At 34.0% G+C, this 24,520-nt stretch overlaps 1 protein-coding gene across 1 annotated transcript; it reads left to right on the top strand.

The window, feature by feature from the left end:
- Positions 1-15,145: 15,145 nt before the first annotated feature.
- Positions 15,146-15,994, top strand: LOC145120370 (root allergen protein-like). Its single transcript, XM_079056197.1, has 2 exons — positions 15,146-15,374; positions 15,490-15,994. The coding sequence occupies exons 1-2, from the start codon at positions 15,194-15,196 to the stop codon at positions 15,783-15,785; spliced, it is 477 nt and encodes a 158-aa protein (XP_078912323.1). The 5' UTR covers positions 15,146-15,193; the 3' UTR covers positions 15,786-15,994.
- Positions 15,995-24,520: the final 8,526 nt, after the last annotated feature.

The following is a 24,520-nucleotide window of genomic DNA, read 5'->3' as shown; positions in this document are numbered from 1 at the left end:
AGAATGATTATAATCCATGTCTCAGTCCATATGATATCTAGAATGGAGGAATATATGATCCCTTATCTAATGGACAAGTCATTGACAAGGTCAGAGTTCGACAGCGGCTTTAAGAGCTACGATTGCCAGTTAGGTTTTGAAGTCATACTCAATAATAGTTTTAGACTTATCCAAGTGGGAGACTGTTGGATTAATGTCTAAGTCCATAACTATATTTGGTATGTACTTGACCTGACCCGGCATGGTCCATTTGGGGTGCACTTCACCGGCACAATTTATATGGATAGTCTTTTGAGAATAGTATATTTATGATTTATATCAATATATTATAAGTTCTAATATATTAATATGGAATCATATTATTTAATTAGTATTGATCAAGAATTAATTTAGAATTAATTAAGTGATCAAAAAGAACTAATTAAATATGGACTCTTATATATATGGAATGGGCCAAGTTCATTTAGGTTGGGCTAAGCTTTCATGGATGGTCCATGGAGCTTTTAACCCATGGATCCTATGTAAATGAAAAGTCATGGGTATTAGGGTTTACATGGATGTAACCCTAATCCTCCATAATATATAAAGGGGTCCTTGGCTCACAAAATTGACACAAGTGTGTGAAAATAAGAGTGGGCCGATTTTAGTGTGCATATATATTCTCTCAAGTTCTTCCAAGGTGTTTTGGTGATTTGTGATTCCATTTGAGGCTTCCACACTATTGGGGCTAAGCTCTTAAAGCTTGAAGACATCAAGCTACATCAAAAGGTATGTCATCTAACTAGAACTTTGTAGTATAGGTGCTTCATAATATGCTAGTTAGGATGAAACCTTGGAATAGTTAATATTTGCATGTATAATAGAGAAAACATAGATCCAAGGTTTATAGGGTTGCATGTACACCATAGGAGTGTTAGAATGCTCAAAACCCAATACTCTTGACATATAAGATTCCCTTGTCAACAAAACATTTCTTGGCAAACAAATATTCAAGAGTTATTGTGGGTTCTTATCAAGACAAACACTACACACAATTGGTCTTAGTTGGTCTTTGTCTTATCCAAGACATCACAACTTACCAATTTCAAACGTGCAAGAGTAAGAAAAAACATTTTCCTACTCCACATTTGATGAGTGTGTTAAAACTTCTTAAGATGTGTTACTCAAGTCACAATCTTAGATTATGACTCTAAGACTCGATTTTGGAACGAAGTATGATTCACCTTTTGATTTAACCATTTCAACAATTGTCGATTCCTCTTCTTAGCCATACTAGTGTACTAAGGTGTCCTTAGAGGACCAATTGTGACACGGTTACATAATCACTAAGTTAATCACAAAACACGATACTTAAGTTCTCTCCCATCTTTTTAGATTGGAGAAACTTTTATGTTTCGGCCTAATCGATTCTTCTTATTCGTTTAGCTATTCATTGAAAATTTTCCAATGATTTAGAATCATACTTAATCTTTTAGGTTTAACCACATTTACTAATCTTTTAGCAAATCATGACGAATATTTTATCGTTCTTCGTGGAGGACTTGACCTAGTGCACAACAATGCGTACTAGATCCTTTAGTCCTTTACTCGACGCACATACTTATGTGAACAAGGAATTAGTCTTAATTTCCCAAATACGAAAGTTCTTATTCATCATACAATACTAGTTGCATGATTCCAAGTTTCTGTCCAATTGAAACTTGGGCGATGAGAATCTTTCCTTATTTGGTAAATTTCTGACATTACCACAAATAACATAACTAAGAATCATATCCATTTCAATATTGATAACAATAGAAATAAACAAACATCAATTTTCACAAATAACATTGCAAGGATAAATAAGTAAGATAAAACTCAAAACTTCATTTATTTATAAAACGCGGAAAAAACATGTCCTTACAACGCAATTCAAATGAAAACTATGCTTATTACATATTCCTAATCAATCTATCCTAACTCTTAAACAACAGCTCGAAAATCCAATCTCCGAATTATGCGATCGAAATCCATTTCTTCGTGATCAGACTCAGCTTACTCTTCCTTTAACCTTCCTTTCTTTTTCTTCGATCCTACAAAACAGCAAAATGTAATCATATCACATCATGTATTAAAAATCTACAAATAGGAACTTAATAGAGTTAGATAGTGGATTTTACCTGAAGCAGACTCATACATCTTGACTCTCCCATCTCTTAGATCTCTCAGGTAGTAAGGGCAGCTTCGTGACCAATGCCCCTTCTCTTGGCAGTAGAAACACACAGACTCTTTGGGAATGGCACAAGGGACTATCTCAGACTTAGCATTTCTCTTTCGTAGAGAAAACTTTTCTGGACTTCCAATGTTGACATTGTCCATAGAAGGTCGGGACATTGATTTACCATAAAAATTTGCTTGACCAGTCCGCCAAATCATTTCTGATTCAGCAGCAATAAGCAAATAAGTCAAATCAATGAGGGTCACGTCGTGGTCCATCATATAGTACTCTCTAATGAACTCAATATATGAATCAGGAAGTGATTGAAGAACTAAGTCAACAGCCGGCTTCCTAGAGACTTCGACACCCGACATTCCCAATCTATCAATATGCAACTTCACATCCAAGACATGAGCACATACAGACTTTCCATCTTCGTGTTTATTTGCCAATAGGGCTTGAGTGACCTTGAACTTTTCAAGTCTTCAAACACGTGGGTCAGGGAGAATTATTGGAGGAGGTGGAGGAAGTGAAGCATGATTTCCATTTCCACAATCCAATCGTGGAAAATCATCTTCATGTGGAAAACCATTTCCAAAGGATTCAGGAAGACCATGGTTGTTAGATTTTGACATCTACCAAATGGGAGAAATACAAGTTAGTTGATAAAATCCTCAATATAGCACCCAAATGAAATATTGAGGCTAGGATCCAACACAATATTCTACAATTTGGAAGAGGGATGTCGTAATCCAAATTGCAGAACATTTGAAGGTAGGTAAATGACGATTTACCAATTTCCACCATGAAAAACGAAAATTGAAAATTAGGTTTTAGATGAATTGAAACTCCTAGATCTTTTGAGATTCATTGAACTTTTCAATGGCATGTTTAATCTCGATTATTCCCTTATTGTCTGCGACTGGGATGCCGAGGATCACAAACAAGGTGTGGATAACCATGCAAATTAGCTTGGTACTCTCGAAGATGTCTATCACCTAATCAATATGCCGGTTGACCACATACGGTCCATTGATCTATGATAATCTACAAGCTACCCATTGCCATCCTTCATTGGTCCCATATTAGTGTGTCGGTCAACCACACACGCTCCACTAACGACCAATAAGGTGCAATGTGCAATTTCATGGATTAGCACCAACTCCACATTTTTCCTAAAGTACTAAGATTTGGGAATTTATAAAAGTGTTTAGTTACTTCGTATTTCATTATACTTATAATGGAAGGTTGTGTCCTATCCTACCCGTTCGGCTAACGACCCTCCATTAGTCAAGGGTGCGGCGGGTAAGAGTGGATACCCAATGGCGGTCATTTTGCAGGCCGCTTCCTTAAACACCCCTTATAGACCAGCTTCGTGAATGAGGCCTACTAACGGTAAGCCTGACATTTACTCATACATATATAATATTAAACTTTTAATTTTATATAGTATAAGGGTGTATTTTATACTTTTAAAATACTAGGTGGTTTAATTTAATAACTTAAACTTTTAATTTGATTAATCTTAAACCATATAATTATGGGTTTATTAATTATCTCTTTTAGTTAAACTCTTAATTAAATTTAATAAAACCATAAGGGTGTAATTTGAACTTTTCAAAATACTAGGGTCTTAGAATTCAATATATCAAAATTAATACTTTTTAATGAAATTTTAAATTACAAAACTTGAGGACAAATTTTGAAACCTTTCAAAATATTAGGGTTTAACTATTTAAATTTCAAAAACTAAAACTTTTAAGTTCAAATTTAAACTATAAAACCTAAAGGGTGTAAATTGAAACTTTTCAAACTTACTAGGTCAAATATTTGACTAATAATAATCCTATATTATCCATATTTAACCAAATCCATTAATTTTGATAAGGATAACCATTCCAAACTTAAAAAATTGAATTTTGGCAAGAAAAATGAGTTTTGGCAATTATCCTCAACAAAATCTGGCTAGAAAATCGAATTTCCCGGCACCAGACCCTTGGACTCGTCGAGTCCACTATGGAACTCGTCGAGTAGGACCTACTCGTCGAGTCCATACAGGGACTCGGCGAGTTAGCCAGTCAGAAGGCAAAAAATTCGATTTTCTTGAACTTTGGCAATTCACTTTTTCATCTATTCACTAGAAAAACGACCTAGGCTCTGATACCACTGTTGGATTATGAGCATAACATCAATCCTATGGTGTACATGCAACCCTAAGTGCTTTGATCTAGGTTTTTCTAAGTAAACATACAACATTGAATACCAAAGCAACAAACCCTAATAGACTAGCATACAAATCTGAAAATCACATATGATTAGGGTCAGAAAGTTTACCTTGGTTGTTATATAGCAATAACAATCACAATCCTTCTTGATCTGGACTTCTGAAAGCTTAGTTCCTCAAGTGTTGCACCTCTAATGGAGTCACAAACACTCAAGCAACATGATGACTTTAGGAGAGGGAAGATTTTCGGCCCTTAGGGTCTCTTAGAAGCATTGGACGGAAATCCCTTAGTCATGGGGTCTATTTATACTTGTGGCTGCTACGGTTTTAGGTGGAAACCCTAATATGACTGCTTAAGCCTTATGCAGCCGATGGACTCCTTCCTTAGATCCCTTTGGACGAAATCTTATTGGGCTTCCCCATAGATTTTGTCCATTCCAATCTATGGAGTCCATCAGCCCATTTATGCAACTATCAATGATTTGCATAAAAGTCCCCAATTATTTAATCAGTCTCTTTTGACCACCAAATTAATTCCAAATTAATTTCTTATGAATACAATTTAAATAATATGATTTCCAGATAATATATTAATCTTGTAATATATTAATAAAATCATTTTGAGTACGAATTTATTATCCATATAATAAATTCTACTCTCTCTCCTCTTGTCATCCTATCAAGTTGCATAAGTGAAGGCAACCGAAAAGGACCATGCTCATAATCGGGTGAAGTACATACCAAAATAGTTATGGGCTTAGACACCTAATCCAACAAAACATGACCAGGCCCAATGACTAATCAAGGCCCAAAAGCTTACAAGCCCAAAACAAGTCCAAATCCATTTGATGTGCGTACGCCTAGCGTACCACCCTCGTACGCACAGCGTACTGAGTCTCTGGTTCGTACGCGCTGCGTACGCTAAGTTACGCCCAGCATACTAACAGATTAAGCACTTTCTTCCATTAAGTGCTTAATACTCGATTTTCTCACGTCCAATAGTCAGATCTAAGCTCATTAAGACGTCCTAGGGCATAAAGTTGGCAACTTTATGCCTTTTCATGTCTCATATGTTCCCAACAACCCATTAAGACCTTTCCAAGGGTCTTAATCTAGCCATGAGGTCAAAACACCGATCAAGACTTCATTTTTATGCTATGAATGGGCCAAAGGACCTCAGATCTAACCTTTTCAGCCTCTGGAGTTGCTCAACTCTCAAGAGGAGGTCTAAAACCAACTTAGGGGACAAATAGAAAACCCTAGCTAGATCTAATGAATAACATGGCAAGATCAAATCTTTATACCTACAGAAGCTTCTCGAGGTGAACTACATGCAGATTCTTGAAGCCCAAAGCCACTCCAAGCTAGCTTTAGCAACTCCTCCTTCTTGAATGGACACAAAAATGGCCACAAATGCACTCCTTAATCTCAACACACAATCTCAAATGATTCTAGGGTTTTTAGGGACGTTTGAAGGTGAGGGAGGCTGGTTAGGGTGGAGCTAAATGAGATAAGGATGCTTATATAGGTCTCAAGTCCGGAATATTAGGGTTTGCACATACGTCACGTACGCCCCGCGTATTCTTGGTACGCCCAGCGTACGTGCTGACCCGCCGCGTTCATTTGTTCGTGTACGCTGAGCGTACTCATGAAGTACGCCCAACGTACTTAAGGGACATAAAATTCAATATTAAAAACTTCAAGGGCTATAATGGCAATACTTGAATTGGAGTGTTACATGTATATACTAGGTTAAAACCCGTGTGCTACACGGGTGATAAATTAACATAACTTAGATTTAGAAATAAAAATTAAATAAATAGCAACATAATATCATTTGTCTAATGTTGAATGCATGATTTTATGAAAACTAAAAAATCAAATAGAAATGTAATGCATTGTTATTTCTGACTATATAAAAAACCTCATCATACCTACCAGACAAAGAAAAACATATGGTAAATAAGTGTTAAAGCAAACTCTCATGTGCAAAATAACAATTATGGCATCCATTTCCATCTTAGGGCAAGAACCTATAAAATTAAATTCTAAATTAATTGATAGAATTGTATGCTAGGTCTTGAATGTGGAGAAAAAGAGAACCAGGAATCTATTGACATAAACCCACCTTGGTATAAATAATTAAAATTAGCAAAAAAAATGATGCAACCGTATTGGTTTGATTAAAATACATATTAAATACTAAGGAGACATGAACACAGTCACATACATACACACTATTCTTCTTGCAGATGGTAGTTATAAGCTTCAGTATATGAATGTTCCTTGTGTTTACTCGTGAGAACTTGAAAATCATGACTATTTGAAAATCATGACTATTTGAGAATGAAACTCAGCTGTCCCTGTTTAAAAAAAAATGAAACTGGTTTGTTTCAAAAGGCTTATTTGTGCTTACACACATATCAAAAGGCAATTTTTATAGTATTAGCTAAGCATAAATAATGTCATTTTTGTCCATTTTTAAAGATGGAAGGTTTATAAGGCAATTTTGATAATAATGAATAAGCACAAAGAATGAAACTCAGCAGCAACAAAGAAAAACTCAAGGCCCAAGCTATGTAGCTTCATTTTGTAAGAATGAAACTCAGCAGCAACAAAGAAAAACCCAAGCTATTTTTTTTTCATTTTCACATTGTACTTTTCAATGCAATAATAGGATAAAAATGGAAAAAATAGTTTTTGTATTTGTATATATATATATATATATATATATATATATATATATATATATATATTGATTGGAACATCACTTAACTTTTAAGGGCTTTATTGGAAAGTACAATGCTATAATGGAAAATTGAAAACAAAAAAGTAGGATGCTATAATGAAAAAACAAAAACAAATGTCATAAATAACAAAAATATGGTAAGTACAATGCTATAATAGGATAAAATATGATATTATAAATAAAAAAAATATATGCAAAAGTACAATGCTCAAATAGAAAAAACAATATAATATATATAAAGTACAATGTTATTATATAAAACTTAAAACGAAACCAAATGCCATAAATAAAAAAAATATTGTAAAGTACAATGCTATAATAGGAAACAATATGATATTATAAATAAGAAATTATATTCAAAAGTACAATGCTTAAATAGAATAAACAGTATAATATTTAAAGTACAATGCTATTATAGAAAACTTAAAACAAAATCAAATGCCAGAAATAACGAAAATATACAAAAGTAAGACGATATAAATGATAAAAAAAATTCTTCTAAATTCTATTCGTATACGTGTCTTCTTTGTAATCATCGTGAGCCTAGAAATACCCACCTGAAATTGATTTAGATATTTATTTCGGGCTGTCCCCGTTGTAGGACTACTTTTTGAATACTTTATCTCATTACGGATGTGAACATGTATTACATGATTTTTGTTTAAGAAAGATTTAGTTTTCATGTCCCCTTAGCTCCCAAGTATATATATATATATATATATATATATATATATATATATATATATATATATATATATATATATATATATATATATATATATATATATATATATATATATATACTTGGGAGCTAAGAGGATATGCTGCCAAAATTTTCTTAAACAGACAATCATGTATTACACGTTCACATATGAGAAAAGTTATTCAAAAAATAGGTTTAGAAGCCTACCGTTGTAAATACTCTATCCATTTCCGATTATTGGTTCTCGTGTCGGGGATACTTTTTAAATCATCGACTTTAAGAATACTCTAAACAATAAACTTTGTTTAACGGAGAGTAAACCCTAAACACTAAACTGTGTTTCCGTTGCATCATGTCTATTGATAAAAGTTGGACTACTAATCCACATCATCAATCTTTCGAGTTCCAGCTAGGACTCGACTCTTATGTCGAGAGATCGAAGTCGGACCTAGATAGTAAACGTGAAACCAGATGTCCGTGTGAGAAATGTGATAATCTTTACTTCATGGATTCGAAATTAATGTGAAGTTATGTCCATATATATGGTTTCAGTTGGTCATATGAAACGTGGACATATCACGGTGAACCTTTAATTACTCCGGTTGTAGATGTCGTAGCGCCAAGTAACGAGATGGTTGATGTTATCGACGATGTTATGCGGGAGTCGAGAGAAAATGATACCAATCTCGATGAAGGAACCTTGAATATAGGGGGTAGTGGTGTCGATGATGATTTTGAACAGGTGTTAGAAATCAAGTGATATCCAGGATGTACATTCTCTTACCATGATTTTTTAGCAAATCCGATGCATCTCAAGGTCAACAACAAATAGACTGATAATTCATTTTATCAACTTCTTGAGTTTTTGTGTTCAAAATTTACACAAGACAATAAAGTTCTTTGTTCATATTATCTAGCCAAAAAGAAACTGAAGAAGATAGGTTTGGGGTACGAGTCAATACATGTATGCAAAAATGATTGTTTTCTCTTCTGGAAGGAACACAAGTCATTACAGATTTGTCCCATTTGTAAAGAGAGTCGTTGGATTGATAAAAACACCAAGGGTAAGAAGGTAGCTCGTAAGGTGTTATGGTACATTCACTGACCCCTAGACTATGGCGTTTGTATTTTTCAAGGTACACTTTCAAAAATATGATATGACATAGTATTGGGAGATCAGAAAATGGTGTGATACGTCATCTCATTAATGGAAAATCTTTGCAAAAGTTTGATGTAGATTACCTTGCTCGAGTGAACCTCGCAACGTATGCCTAGGGTTGGCAGCTTATGGCTTTAATCCATTTGGTAACATGTTTAATCCATATAGCACGTGGCTCGTCGTACTCGCCACATATAATTTGGGAGATCAAAAAATGGTGTGATACGTCATCTCATTAATGGAGAATCTTGGCAAAAGTTTGATGTAGATTACCTTGCTCGAGTGAACCTCGCACCGTACGCCTAGGGCTGGCAGCTGATGGCTTTAATCCATTTGGTAACATGTTTAATCCATATAGCACGTGGCTCTCCGTACTCACTACATATAATCTGCCACCATGGATTTGTATGAAAGATTCATCATTCATGTTGGCCTTGTTGATTCCCGTCTGCAAAGCACCTGGAAAGGACATATATGTTTTCGTTAGGTTGTTAGTGGAAGAGCTTAAGTTTTTGTGGCACTCAGGCGTACACATTAAAGACACAGCGACAAAAACATTCGTCACTATGAAATCTATGTTGTTATGGACAATAAATGACTTTCCAGCTCGTAGTAGTTTATCAGGTTGGAGTAGGAAAGGCTATAGAGCATGCATGACTTGCAATGAAGACACTCCCTCGTACCTTGTAACAAATAAAGTCATTTATGTAGGTCTTCATCGATTCTTAGATGCTAATGATCCATTAAGGATGAGTTTGAAATTTAACGGGTAACTTGAGACAAGACCCGCTCTGAGACACTTTACTAATGAAGCCATACAAGAGCAACTAGGTCGTCTACTACTTCGTAAACTGGCTAAACATCGTGAGATTGTCAAGGACAACATGGGTCAGCAAGAATTTGAGTTAAACTGGTTGAAACGTAGCATATTTTTCGAGCTTGAGTATTGGTCTTCTCTGCAGCTGAATCACAACCTAGATTTCATGCATGTCGAGTAAAATATGGGAGATAGTGTTTTGGGTACTTCTTCGATGAATGATAAGAGTAAAGACACGTCAATTACATGTGAGAACTTGAGAAATCTGAATATCTGGCATAATCAATGGTTGCAAAGAAGGGGTAACAAGTTAAGTAGACCACATGCAAGATACTCACTAAAGAAACCTGAACTCAAAATCTTTTGTCAATTTATTAGAGATGTTAAACTGCCAGTAAGAAAGTGGTAGATAATGATATTAACATTATTGGGTTGAAATCTCATGACTATCAAATTCTTATGCAACGTTTGATATCGATTACATTTAGAGCATTATTGGACAAAGAAACTTCTACACCAATTGTAGATCTTTCTATGTTTTTCAAGCAAATTTTCTCTAGAACACTAAAGGTGGCAGATATGAGAAAAGAAAAAGAAGACATTATAATCTTGTGCAAGTTAGAGTTGATTTATCGTCGAATGTTTTTTGACATTATAATTCATTTAGTTTTGTATTTACCTGATGAAGCGATTGTCAGAGGCCCGGTATATATGAGATGGATGTATCTGTTCGGAAGGTATATGAAAAAACTAAAAAACTATGTTAGAAATAAGGCGAGTCTTGAAGGTTGTATAGTTGAAGGTTATGTTATTGAAGAAGCCTTATCATTTTGTTCGATGTACCTTCGAGATGTGCAGACTCAATTCAATCACCCTGAAAGAAACGAGGATGTTGTCATTGACAAATCAAAGTTTTGGATGTTTGAGTCTAAGTGTCAACAGGTCAGCACAGCGTAAATCAAACATCTTGATCTAAGGGAAAAACATAATATGGAATGGTTTATATTGAATAGTTGTAAAGAAGTCAGACAATACATCGAGTAAGTGTTCTTATCTCTATCTTTCATTATTTATTGTTACTTTTTTCCATTCATCAGTTATATATATATTTATATTTATATATATATATATATATATATATATATATATATATATATATATATATATATATATATATATATATATATATATTGTCATAAATATAGAAAATTCAAATCTGACCATCTTGAAAGTGACGAAAAGACCAAATTTCCCAACTGGTTTCTTCAAAAGGTAATAACATTTAACAAACAAATATGTTTGATCAATATAACGAATCAAGAATACATAAAACATCAATATATGTTTAATAGGTTTTTCAGATGGAAAAAAAAAATACTCTCCAGAATTCCACAAAGAGTTGACGACCCTTTCAATGGGTTCATAAATGGATATTTATACTTACACTGCGTGCATAGTCAATGGTGTTAGGTTTATCATACTTAGTCGTGATGAACAATGCACAATACAAAAACTATGGAGTTCTAGCGGTGCGTGAGAATGGAGAGATATATTATGTCCAGCTAGAAGAGATTATGGAGGTGAAATATCCATATGATTATTCGACTGTAATATTTTGGTGCAAGTGGTTCGATACGAGAAATATTCCTGATAATAATTTCATCAGTATCAACACAGAAGAAGAAGCATACCAAGATGATCAACTCATATATGCTTCACAAGCCAAACAAGTGTTCTACATCCGTAAGCCTTCTCGAAGAATCCAAAACAACAATGATAATGTTGTCGTTGAGCATGTTAATCATTGAAGTACTTGGGATCTACCATTCGATAATGCTCGTGTCCAAAATGCTTACAGTGACTCTGACCAAAATGTTGACAATGTGGAGGCAGGAAATGTTGACGTAGTTCAAAACAACTCTTCATCCGATGCTAGACTTTTTATCGACTTCTCATAATACTTTCAAAAGAATGTTGATGTAGCTCAAAACAATTTTAATTATGAGGATGAGGATGAGAATGAAGTACCTCCACCAACGGGTAGAATCGATAATGTTTCCGAGGAAGAGATTGATTATGATGATGACGATTCTGATTATGATAATGATGAAGAAGACATTAAAGTATATGAGGCACATTATGATTAAAAAAATCATATGTTTTTTTGTAATAGAAACTTTATTTGAAGTCTAACTTTTATTCATATTGTTTGTCTATATTGTACATCTTATAATTTTGCAGGCTAACTTTTATTCATATTATGTTTCTATATTGTACGTATTGTAATTTTGCAGGCTATATATGGGGTTTAGTTGGGCGATATTCTTCTACATGATGACAGATGTTATGGGCCTAGAACATGGAGGTGATGGAGCCGGGGATCCACCATCTCCAGTAGGCTTTGGTCGTGGACAACACAAACTGGATGGTAAGTGTTATTATGATATATTTATTAGCTATTTTTATTCTTTTATTATAAGCTATCATGACTAATATTTTTAATTATATTTTTCAGTTGAGCTTCCTAAAAAAATAAGTGGTCTATCAAAAATCATCCAACTATCAAAGATGATACGGACAAACGAGGGAAAGCTCGTGGATTTGGATTTCGACAAGGAGCTCACATATTCCATGTCGGGAAGTGTGGTAATTGGTTTACCTATGATATCGGGAGGTATATGTGGATGAACATCCGTTTGAGCGTATCTGGTTGGGACAATGTTTCCCCACAGTAAGGAATGTCACAGTCGTGCATCTAAAGGTAACTTGGATAATATTTTAAGTCTAGTTGTGATTGTATTTATTCAACTAAATTTTTTGTATTTGTAGAATAAGTTTGATTTTGATAAGGTTAACTTGGATCCCGAGCGTGCTCAGTTGTTACGGAGCATTGATGCGACTTTATAAAAAATTTACAGAGGCCGGAAAAGTAAAGCGCATACTTATTTTCAGAATGTCGGGGGGCTTATAGATATCCAAAGGGCATTAGCCAACCCCCCCCCCCCCCCGGGCATGTCTCGTGAAAATTGGGTGCAAGCAGTCGAACATTTTCAAACGCCCAAAATTTTAAAGCGTTCGGAATCAAACAAAGAAGTTCGTGCACAACAAGTTGTAAACATAGGTGGATCGTGCTCGTCTAGCAATGCGTGTTTCAAAGAAGTAAGTTATGATATATTTAACTGTTTATTTAAATTATAAGTAATCTAATTTTTAATGTTAAATAGGATATCACTTGAATCATAGCATTTCCTAAGGCAAATACCGATCGTCAAAGGGTATTTAGTAGTCCTGCAGTCGAGCAATAATATGTAAGTGGTTAATTTGTATTTTCATAGAAGTGTTTATATCGTCAAGGGGTATTTAGTAATCTAACTTTTATGATGTTTATCATTTTTTAAAAATACAAAATGCTTTACTCCTTGAGACCAGTCAACAAAATCAAGCTTTTTTTGAAGCCAGCGGTCTAACAACAAAGGATATACAAAATTGTTTTGAAGAATATTGGGTGTTTGACGAGGCCATATCAGAGGCATCAGGCGTAAAACTTCTACGATTGTGTCTATGTACGATCAGGAGCAACCACCACAACAATCACAGGTAATTGTTAGTTTAAGTGTATTTGAAAAGTACAATGCTATAATGGAAAAAAAGTAGGATGCTATAATCTTCATTACCTTAATTTGTAAAGTAGAATACTATAATTATACGTTGCTAATTGTTAGTTTAGTGTAGTACAATGCTATAATGGAAAAATGAAAAAAAGTACAATGTTATAATGTATATGCAATATTGTGTACGATGTAGTACGGTTATAATTTGATATATTGGTACTTTGTAGTTTGGTAGCTTTTAGAAAGTACAATGCTATAATGGAAAAATGAAAAAAAGTAACAACGGCGATATATGGAGCGTTTGCAGTGAGGTAACAACGGCGACCTTTTAGGCGTAAAAAGCTTTAGCGACGACACACCTAGCTTTTAGCGGCGACGCTTGTCACCGCTAATGCTTGTGTTTCTTGTACTGACAATCACAAATATCATCCTAGAAAAAAAAAAGTTTGAATCGCACATGGGTAGAGAGGAAATCACAAAGGACGTTATGTCATCTCCTCTTTTGTGTCTCGAGAAAATGGCAAATATCTAACTTTTTTTATATACACAATAAGATACCGTAGGTGGCTTGATGAATTCGCAGGCTTGTTTGTCTCATCTATGGTATCGTAGATTAAAACTTAAAAGTGGAAAATTCCAAATTTTTGGCTAATTTATGAAAATAATGAAGAAAATAGGATAGATTTGTAATTTTTCCTTAATTAAATTGGCATAATTTGTTTAATTGCCAATGTTTGAACTTGTAATTCTAGCCTTTTGTTGGCCCTTTTTAATAAAGTTTCTGTTTCTGTTAAAAAATAATAATAATAATAATAAATTATAAATAAATCTGAAGTTGGAATTTAAAGCCACATGTGTGAGATTTTCAATTCACCAACTTAAAAGTTATTTCAAAGATTCACAAGTAACTAAAATGGATAGTTGGGTTAGTTAGTTTCCATAAAAACAACATTAACCATATAAATAATATAGGAGTTATTTCAATGAGATTTATGTTCTTGTCAATATATGATGCGAAATGACAAATGACAAAAAATAAATAAAGAAATAACAATTTGCATAACAGATTTAATTTTAAACATAAGCTGATTTTGACTTGAACTTACTGTGGAAGAACTGAAAACATTTTTTTTTCTGAAACAGCAAATAATATACTCATAACTATCACCACCTCTGTCTTAAACGAGATTTGAATCTATGACCTCTAAAATGAAAGAGTCACTCCTTACCTGTAGGCTAAAGTTCATTTTTGGTTGAACAACTATGATTAAACAAGCACTAATAGCGAAACCCAAAAAATATATAGCACAGTTACAATTGCCATGAAAGCAAAAGTGGGGTTTTCAATAAAAATGAATAATATCTAAATTAGGCCCAATAAGATAGTAAATATGTTTTCAGATATATCTTGAATAATACATACATACATACATACATACATAATAATAATAATAATAATAATAATATTATTATTATTATTATTATTATTATTATTATTATTGTTATTATATTTTGTAGTTGTCTGCAACAGAAATTCGTTCATGTGCAATGAGTCAACAATGAAATGCGGAAATATCTTTGTATTTTGTTGACTATTCACCTTATCAATCACTTTAACTGTTCTTTTTCCAACCCTACAACACTATAAATACCACCATCTTCACTCATATTTCATTACAACTAATCTATCATTCATCTTCTTACATATTCATTTTTCCAAATATAATTTGATAATGGCCGTTGTAACTGTAGACCTCGAGGTCACTTCTTCACTTCCTGCTCCGAAGCTTTTCAAAGTCTTTAATGACTTCGACACAATTGCACCTAAGGTTGAACCAGAGACTTACAAATCCGTCAGCACCATCCAAGGTGATGGGGGTGCTGGAACCATCAAGAGCATTACATACGGTGATGGTAAGTAATTGCACCATCAAATTAATAGATAACTTTTAGATATTTTTGCTTAGATTTTTATAACTTCATGTCAATAATTTTCTACCAAATGATTTCAACTTGAAACTTATCATAGGTATTCCATTCACAAGCTCAAAGCACAAGGTTGATGCCGTTGACACAAAAAACTTTAGCTACAGCTACACCATCTTTGAAGGTGATGTCTTAATGGGCATAGTAGATTCTGCGCATCATCATATAAAGTTTTTACCTTCTAGTGATGGTGGATCCGTATACAAGCACACAGTGGTGTTTAACTGCAAAGGGGACAATAAAGTATCCGAAGATAATATTAACCTTATGAAAGAAGGATTGAAAAAGAGCTTTAAGGGATTTGAAGCCTATGCCATTGCTCATCCTGAAGCTTACTAATTGATATGGGATCAACATGTTTTGCTTCAATAAGTCATACTGTGGTTAGTGTGTGCTCATGATAAAAGAAGAAATTGTTTTCATAGAGTTTTATTTTATTGCTTGCCTTCACCTAAATAATTTGACGTCTGGTCTGTTTGTGTGGTTGTTGTACTAGGTTTCCCTTTGAGATAACAATAAATGAGCAAATACCACAAGTTAGTTTATTATGTTTGATTCTCGAATAATTATTCTAATCCTTACACTAAAGTGTATCACCACAGCTTTTGAGATGATACATATGTCCTTTAGAATGTTCATAATCATCGTTTTATATCTTTAACATATGCGGTGCATCGAATTTAATAAATAAAAGCATTTTTACCAAATGTCATGTTCTCATATGTTGGTCTTGTGAATTTGATGAGAAAGTTCACAAACCAAAGAACCTTGAATAGCCAGCGATGTCCTTTAGAATGATGTCTTTAACATATACGGTGCATATAACTTAATAAATAAAATCATTTTTATCAAATATCATGTTGTCATTTAATTTGATACATTCCATTTTCTAGGATGTTTTGAATTATTTTTTCTCGGGTTGTCATTTTCTTGTATTTTTCATTTTTTTAAAATTAAAATCCACATTTAGTCAGAGTGTATATATATGTATGATAGTTTATTTTTTAAATTTCAGAATAAATGTTCTACAAACGTTTTTTTTCCTACCTGTTTCAAATCTCCTAAAATATATTAAATTATTTATTTTATTATTTATTTCCTTTGTATTTGTGTAAACTTTTACTTTAAAAAATACGTAATGATTACAACTTTGTATTAAACTTTTATTTTTAATGAACTGTATAGAGTGAAAACGACACTCTGTTCAAGCGTGATCCTTAAATAGTGATTTAAAAAAAATGCTGATTGATTAGAAGTATAATGATAAATGCCAACGGTTATTTACGATTCCATCACTACTACAAAAGGGCACATAGGACACGGTATATAAGACCCATTTCTGGAAAAAAACGGGCTGAATTATATAAAAACCGGGTTTTATAAGGGGGAGTCTCATATGACCCGGCTTTCAACATACAACCAGGGTATATTTAATACTAAAATAAATCGGTTTCTAATGTAACAACCGTGTCTTATAGCCGTACAATTATATGTCTCAGTTTTTAGAATACAACCGCGTTTTATGTCTGTGACACACAAATTATAAGGTTATATGACACATTTATCAGCAATTATAAGGTGTCTTTTGGGGTGCTATGACAACATCAAGATCATGTTATGGAGTTGCTAAGCTTTTTTATAATAACAAATTTTTATAAATAATACTATAATAATAACTAGCAGGGAACTCAAGAAGAAGTGGTATAAGTACAAAGAGTAAAGAAGTTACATCACCAAAACATAAAGCATAAACTATACAATGTTGTCAGAGTAAGGACTCCAAGAACTACATTTTCCCAAAATAAGCAATGAATTTTGAATCGTGTAAGTAGGCCAAAGCACCAACTTGTATACAACTTCAAGATGTAAATGGAAAATACAAATTTGATATTAAATGATGCAGTAGAAGCAAGTAAAAAACTCAAATATAGGATACTCAAGTGGTCACCAAAAACATAAATACAAACTTTTAATCATTTGCACATGGAATCAGCAGCAGCAGCAGCAGCAGCAGAGCCCATTAATATTTAAATACAAGGCAAAAGGTGGGACTAGATGAGATGTCAATTGACACCAAAGCTTCAAAAATAAACAAAGTAGAAATGCTTTAGTGGCAAAGATTGACAATAGTAACAAACTCCGTAGATCCAAAAAAACAGCAGCATAGCATTTCCCATATTGTATTGTACGGATGAGAATGGGACGGAAATCGGTTTCAGTACTCGAACAAAATCGTTGGGGAAAATAGGTCAACTTGACTATGCATGGGAAAATATGTCCAATAGGTGTGAAATCTGTCCAGTTTCTTATACTGTAATGATAACCACAGTACATAATAGCAACAAACTTTCAATATCCACTCCAGAATAGCAACAAACTTTCAGTACACACTCCAGAATAGCAATGTATTTCAGTCCAGTTTTGTTTCCATTTTCTCAAGGGAAACTTGTGGTTATATACGCCCTGTATGTGGCAAAAACACATAAGAGGTTACAAAGGCAAATTTGTTCGATACATTTTTAAGGCCAAATTTTTTCCTGAAAAGCACATTAAAATTTGTCAATATGATATTTAACTGTTGCATGTAACAACAAGATTGAGATGGATGGATACTCTAGCTTTTTTAGAATCAAAATCATTGATAATATTATCAAGAACTCAATCTTTTAACAAATTTAGTTTCATGCTCATTCAGATTCTGAATAGTTCTATAATAATTACATAATAAAAATAACTAGTAAAGACAATGGAAACACCTTAATCGTTAACCGGTGACATCATTTTCTTCTTTTTCTTGTTTCTCTCCAAACCTTGGAATAACCCTGCAACAACAAATAAGAAACAAATAACAAATAAAACTAAAATTTAATAATTGTATTCAAATGATAATCCTATAAAATAACAAGAGAGTGGCAAGCTAGCAAACCCATCACTAGAGCCGACCTTAAGAGTTTGGGGTCTGTAATGAAAACGCCCCCAAATTACTCACCCAGATGGTTGTACTTTAATCCCTTTGCGTTTATTTCTCCCTACCCCTCTTGATTTCTTCCTCTCTATCGGTCGCTCATCTCTCCAATTCTGTTCTCTTTCCCTTTATCTAAGATTCATCCATGGGGGAGATTTCTAGAGCCTTTTGGAGTCATAGGGTGGATGGATGCAGAACAGGGGCGTCATATTTTGAGATAGTAAAGGTTATGAACCGTTGATATCTTGGGCTTGTGGGGACAAAACATGCAAAATATAACAGATTGAAAGAGGGAAGCGACTTGTTTGTAAAAGATCCCCATATGGGATATTGGTTTGGGAGGTTTTGATATGTGGAGATGATAGAGTATAAAATACATATCCAAGTCATTGATAGGGAGCCTTTTGGCGGGAAAAGAAAAAGAATCCCCTTTCTACTAAATTATTTTTGTCCAGGTCCAACATAGGAAAAAAAATGATGAATGAATATTCATATTGATCTTGTAAAACATTTATTTATATGCATTTCTATATTGTGAGGGTATGTTTGTTAATGTCTATCAATTTTATTAACGATGCATAGTTTCTCACATAACAAACAATACGAGTAAATAGTTTGTTTTATTATTAAGGATTATTATCACTAGAGCCCAACGAACTTACCGGTTTTGGTTTAAATGATCATTCGTGATATTTTTTTGCATTATAAAGGAATGAATTCATGTTTTAAGGTTTTAAAATGTCATTATGAAAAATATGAAGGGGTCGTCCGGTGAACATATCATGGAGTTCCAATGAGTGTACTCACACTTAAGTGCGTGCCCAAGGTATTCACAAGTCTCGCCATTCCAAAATCTGAAATCATAACTTCAAAATCTGCATCGAGAAGAACATCATAGGGTTTCAAATAATGGAGGATTATATGAGGTATACACCTATGGTGAAGAGATGTTAACCTCCTCCCTGACCCAATCGTCATCTTCTTTCTTGATCCTCAATTTTGAATTTGAACACAGCCACCGCAGGCGACTCAATCGTGAAGAACAACTTCTAAACTTCCATGTTTCATGTACTCGTATACCACCAAAGTCATTCTTCTCCGATTTTAGAGTGACCTAATATTGGGACAAGATTGCGATGTTTGATTTTCCTGATTATTTCCATTTTCGCCTTGAATCCACTATCCTCTTTACAAACGTCATCGTTAGCTTCAAATTGGTGTCGGAGATTAATGTATTCGACCCTAGAAATGATGAAGTCATGTCCCATCTCTTTTTTGAACCTATGCATCTCCTACTTATTCTCTAAGGTTCTCTTCACATCCGCAAAAAATGGAGTTCACATCCAAAGAAAGAAAACCAGTTAGGGTGGAAATAAGGGAATGAGATGATTGGAAGAAGGGAATAAGGGGAGAAGGTGGTGGTGGTTGGTCGTGGTGGTTGCGGTGGTGGTAGATGTCGATGGTGGTGGTGGTGTTGGTGTTTGTGCTAACAGTGGTGGTGGATGTGGCGCTAGAGAATTTCTCAATAATTATATGAATTATGTTGTCTAAAATGTATATAAGGTTAGTTGTTAATCTTTATAACATCATTCTTTTAGTTTAAATATTGTTTGTTAAATTCAACTGTTTTGAATGTTAGACAAAACACTGATTATTTGTTGTGTTTGTTTTTCAGTGAAGATGAAAGGATAGCTGCCACACTTGATTACGGAACAATCCCACTTCGATGGGATAACAATTTCTTTTTTGAAAGTTTTTATGTAGTAAGATATAACCAAATCAATGAGTTTTTTGTAACACTCAAACATGTTTATATCAATGGTTATAATGGTTGGTTATTTAGAATGTCTACATTAACATAACATGTTCATCAAAACATACTCTTTGTATTAAATATGTGTTTTGGATGTAAGTCTCAATAAATTTGTCGGTGGATAAGTGGAATATAGTATAATTTTTTGATGCAAGTCCCAATAGTTATTTTCATAAAAGAAAGTATGATAAAAAAAACCAGGTTTCTTATAGGACCTGGTGCCATTTTAGTCGATGTTTTTGGGATTGGAACCGGGCTCTTATCTCATTATATGACCCGGTTTAGTTTGGTAGAACCGTGACCTAATCTCCTTATGTAGTGTGGTTTGTGGTCTCTAATATAATTACATGTCCCGGTTTCTATAAAAAACCGTATTTTTTTAGGCTGATAGGACCCGGTTTTAAAACCGGGTTTTATTTCTTTTTTCGCATAGGACTCGCTGGCTATAAGACCTGGTTCAAAACCGGGTTATTTAACTAATTTAACCTGGTCGTATAAGTTTTTGACAAAATTGCAAAAATGGTCCCTGTGGTATGCATTTTTTTGGGGTTTTAGTCCAAATCACGACGTTTTTGGATTGGTGGTCCATTTGAGGTAGTTTGCTTGTGATTTTGGTCCTTCGGTAAACTGAAAAGACTAAAATACCCTTCTGATATATTTTTTATGTTTTTTTCTATTTAATTTAAAGTTTTATTAATAAAAAATATGGGAGCTCTCTCTCTCTCTCTCTCTCTTTCTTTCTCTCTCTCTATCTATCTATCTCTCTATCTCCCTCTCTCTCTCACCAAAAAAACCCACCTGAGTATCATTTTCTTCCCACGACCCCGTCTTCTTTTCACCATCGACACACCACCTGCAACCTCATATTTGTTACAGTTCATCGACACCCAACACCCCCTTCACATAATCATTCCCATCGTTTACCACCACACTCTTAAACTAGACCTGCAAATTAGAGATAAAACTCACACAAGTTCATATTTCTTCAACTGGGTTTACAACATTTTCGACCCATTCGAGTGTGTGTTTTTTCTGTTTCGTGTGTGTATTTAACTTAGATCTCAAAACTTCGATTGTGTATGGAGTTCTACTTCGATTTATGTTGTTCCTCGCCCCTTTTTTCTTAAGAACCCTAACTCTTTGATGGTGGTGGTCGGGTGGTGTTGAGAAAATAGGTTTAGAGTTGTGACAACTTGGTGGTAATAAAAACTCTAATATGTTCTTGAGTGAAGATGGAGCCCTAATCGTGTGTATTACTGACGATGAACAACATGGATAGAAGCCCTGACGTAGGTCTGGATTTGTAACCGGAGAATAGGAACAGAGGTGAGTTTGGGTTTGAAATTTGATGCATTGTGTTTGAGTTTTGTGGATTCCGATATGGTATTCTTCCTTCACCAGGGAATAAGAAGCAATGACCCAAGCCTCCATCTATGAGCACACAACAATCAAGAATTTGCAACATGTTTTGATTGATTCTTCTTCCTAGCGCCATTAACAGATTAATCCTTGATGGAATCGCATCTAACTGATAGATAATTCATTTGTTCCACATGGTTACATCTCCGAATCTATGCACCGCCATACCCACCACCAATTTGCATCTAATTCTTCATCATCGTTATCTGGTCCCCGATGCCCCTGGTCAAATGGTGGAGATCAAAGTGTCGGATTAGGCAGAAGAAGAAGAAATGGTGGAGAGGAGCGAAACTTAGCTGTTACCGGTGGAGGCTCCGTCAAAGATGGATGCTTGGTCTCGACGGAGATGGTGATTCCGATCTGGTAGAAGGATGAACTGAGATGTGTACCCTTCAAACATCAAGCCTCTAAATCATCATAATATCTATCAGAAAGAATGAGGGACAAGTTCAAGTCTATAGTGTCTATTTTTGTTAAATTAGGATAAAGAACGAGAGATGATTCCAGTTGATGGTGGTCGTTCCAAATGAGAGACAAATTGGAACAATGAGAGAGAGAGAGAGAGAGAGAGAGAGAGAGAGAGAGAGAGAGAGAGAGAGAGAGAGAGAGAGAGAGAGAGAGAGAGAGAGAGAGAGAGAGAGAGAGAGAGAGAGAGAGAGAGAGAGAGAGTCATTTTTTGTATTTATTTATTAATTATAAAACAGTTAAAAAAATGAAAAATGAAAAATAAATATAGTCTTTTCATTTTGGGGAGGGACCTTTTCCACATACAAACTAGCTCAAAAGGACCATCAATCCAAAAGAATCGTAGTTTGGACTAAAACCCCAAAAAAATACATAGCACAGGAACCATTTTAGCAGTTTTGTCTAAGTTTTTTGTAGTAGTGCATAAAAGGATCTAACATTTTGATTAAAATGTGAGCACAACAAATGAAAAGTACTTTTAGAGTTGACAAAAGTTGTGTGTAAAAGTATTATTGCTGTCGCTAAATCAATTGTGACGACTGCTTGCGACAACAAATAATTAATTTCTTTTAAAGAAAAATTCATAATAATATTAAATAATAATTTTAAAAATATAACTGGGCTTAGAGACCTCATTTATCATTTTGCGTCGATATGTCGTAGCAATAAACATATAAAAAGAATCAAAGTAGTAATTGGTGACCGCTTGTTTATTGGTGTATCTTGTAATAGTCAACGCTTCCTGTTGACTTTGGTGGTCACTCTCGATTAGTTTGTTAATTAACTAGAGTTAGTTTGTTTAGTGTTAGCTTAATCATAGTTAGTTAGGTTAGTTGGATGTTGGGTTAATATCTTTTGAATATATTATGTACAGCTCTTCATTCTAAGTAATAATGAGAAAATCTCTACCAAATTCATAATCTTCTACATGGTATCCGTGCAACGACTGATTCGATCATTTTTCATTTCTTTCTCATTCATTGTTTGATTCTTGTTCTTCAATTTATTTTTTTCTTTTCTATTCATATATTGATTCTTGTTCTTCAATTTATTCAATCAAAAATGGCTACTCTACCTGCTTCATCTAACACTGACACCAGATCTATCAAAATTTCTAATCCTAACTCTGTTCTTAGGACCTTCTGATAATGTTATCAAAATTTCTAATCCTAACTCTTTCTTAGGACCTTCTGATAATCTTATCACAGTTCTTGTATCAAATGTTTTTTAATTTGATGGAACTGGCTTCTCTATATGGAAAAGATCAATGATTCTCGCACTTCCAACTAAAAACAAGTTTGGATTCGTTGACGGGTCGGTGGAGAAACCAGATAGCAAATATGAAATGTTTTAGAATTGGAACAGATTGAATTCGGTGGTGATTAGTTGGTTGCTGAATTCGCTATCCAAAGACATGGTTGAGAGTGTTCTTTTCTTACAAACAAAAAAGGGAGTCTAGTCGGAACTGAATTAGATGATTTCTCTTCGTATTTCATAAAAATCAAAAGAATCTCATACGAACTTAAGATGATACATGAAATTCCAAATTGTTCATGTGGATCTGCATTAAAAATTAAGAAATTCCAAGAAGAACAAAGATTGATTCAATCGCTTATGGGACTTGATAACTTGTATAAAGCAATAAGGGGACAAATATTGATGATTACTTCACTTTTTAGCATTGCCACAGTTTATTCTATTCTTATCCATGAAGAAAGGAAACATGGAATCTCAACTAATCCTAAGTTTTTGTTGAACCAATGGCTATGAATTTTAATAACACATCCAAGAAAAACATCTATTGTTCTCTCTAGAAGAAATCTTGGAATGTTAAATCTCAATGTTACAGATTGAATGGATTCCCTGCAGATTTCAAGTTCACCAAGCCAAAGAAGTTTTAGTCCACATTTCACATTATTAATTATAGCAGTCGATCTATATCCCCCTAAACAATACAAGCAGTTGATGCAGTTATTGAAAAACAACAATGGATATGCATGTTTTAATTCTTTAATCATTGATGGTACTATGGATACTGCAGGTAATTACGACACTATTTTCAATCTACCAGGGAATGATACAATCCGGATAAGATACACACCTAAGTCTAGGTTGATACCCTTAGCCCCACTAAGTGTATTCCCCTTTTTAATTAATATGTTGTTAATTCATCATACAAGGAAATTACACATTAAACCTCCCTAAGTAATTGTGCATAATTATTATCATCTTTTAAGAGCATATTACTTCTCAAGATACTCATTATGTAGACATGCAAATTATTTATTAGAATTTAACCATTTTACATCAATACAAAATATCATGCACATATCACCACATCATCATTGTAGCATATCATCTCACTAGCATGCCTTTTCCTAATCATCATAGACAAATAATTTCAGAAATCAC

The sequence above is a fragment of the Lactuca virosa genome, chromosome 6, assembly GCF_052849685.1.
Source record: "Lactuca virosa cultivar CGN04683 chromosome 6, Lactuca_virosa_CGN04683_v6, whole genome shotgun sequence".
Lineage (NCBI taxonomy): Eukaryota > Viridiplantae > Streptophyta > Magnoliopsida > Asterales > Asteraceae > Lactuca > Lactuca virosa.
This window is presented reverse-complemented; position numbering and strand designations above follow the sequence as displayed.

Coding starts and splice junctions, on each gene's coding strand:
- LOC145120370 (XM_079056197.1), top strand. CDS start 15,194: ATGGCCGTTGTAACTGTAGACCTCGAGGTCACTTCTTCACTTCCTGCT. Junction 15,375..15,489: donor GAGCATTACATACGGTGATG/GTAAGTAATTGC, acceptor AACTTATCATAG/GTATTCCATTCACAAGCTCA.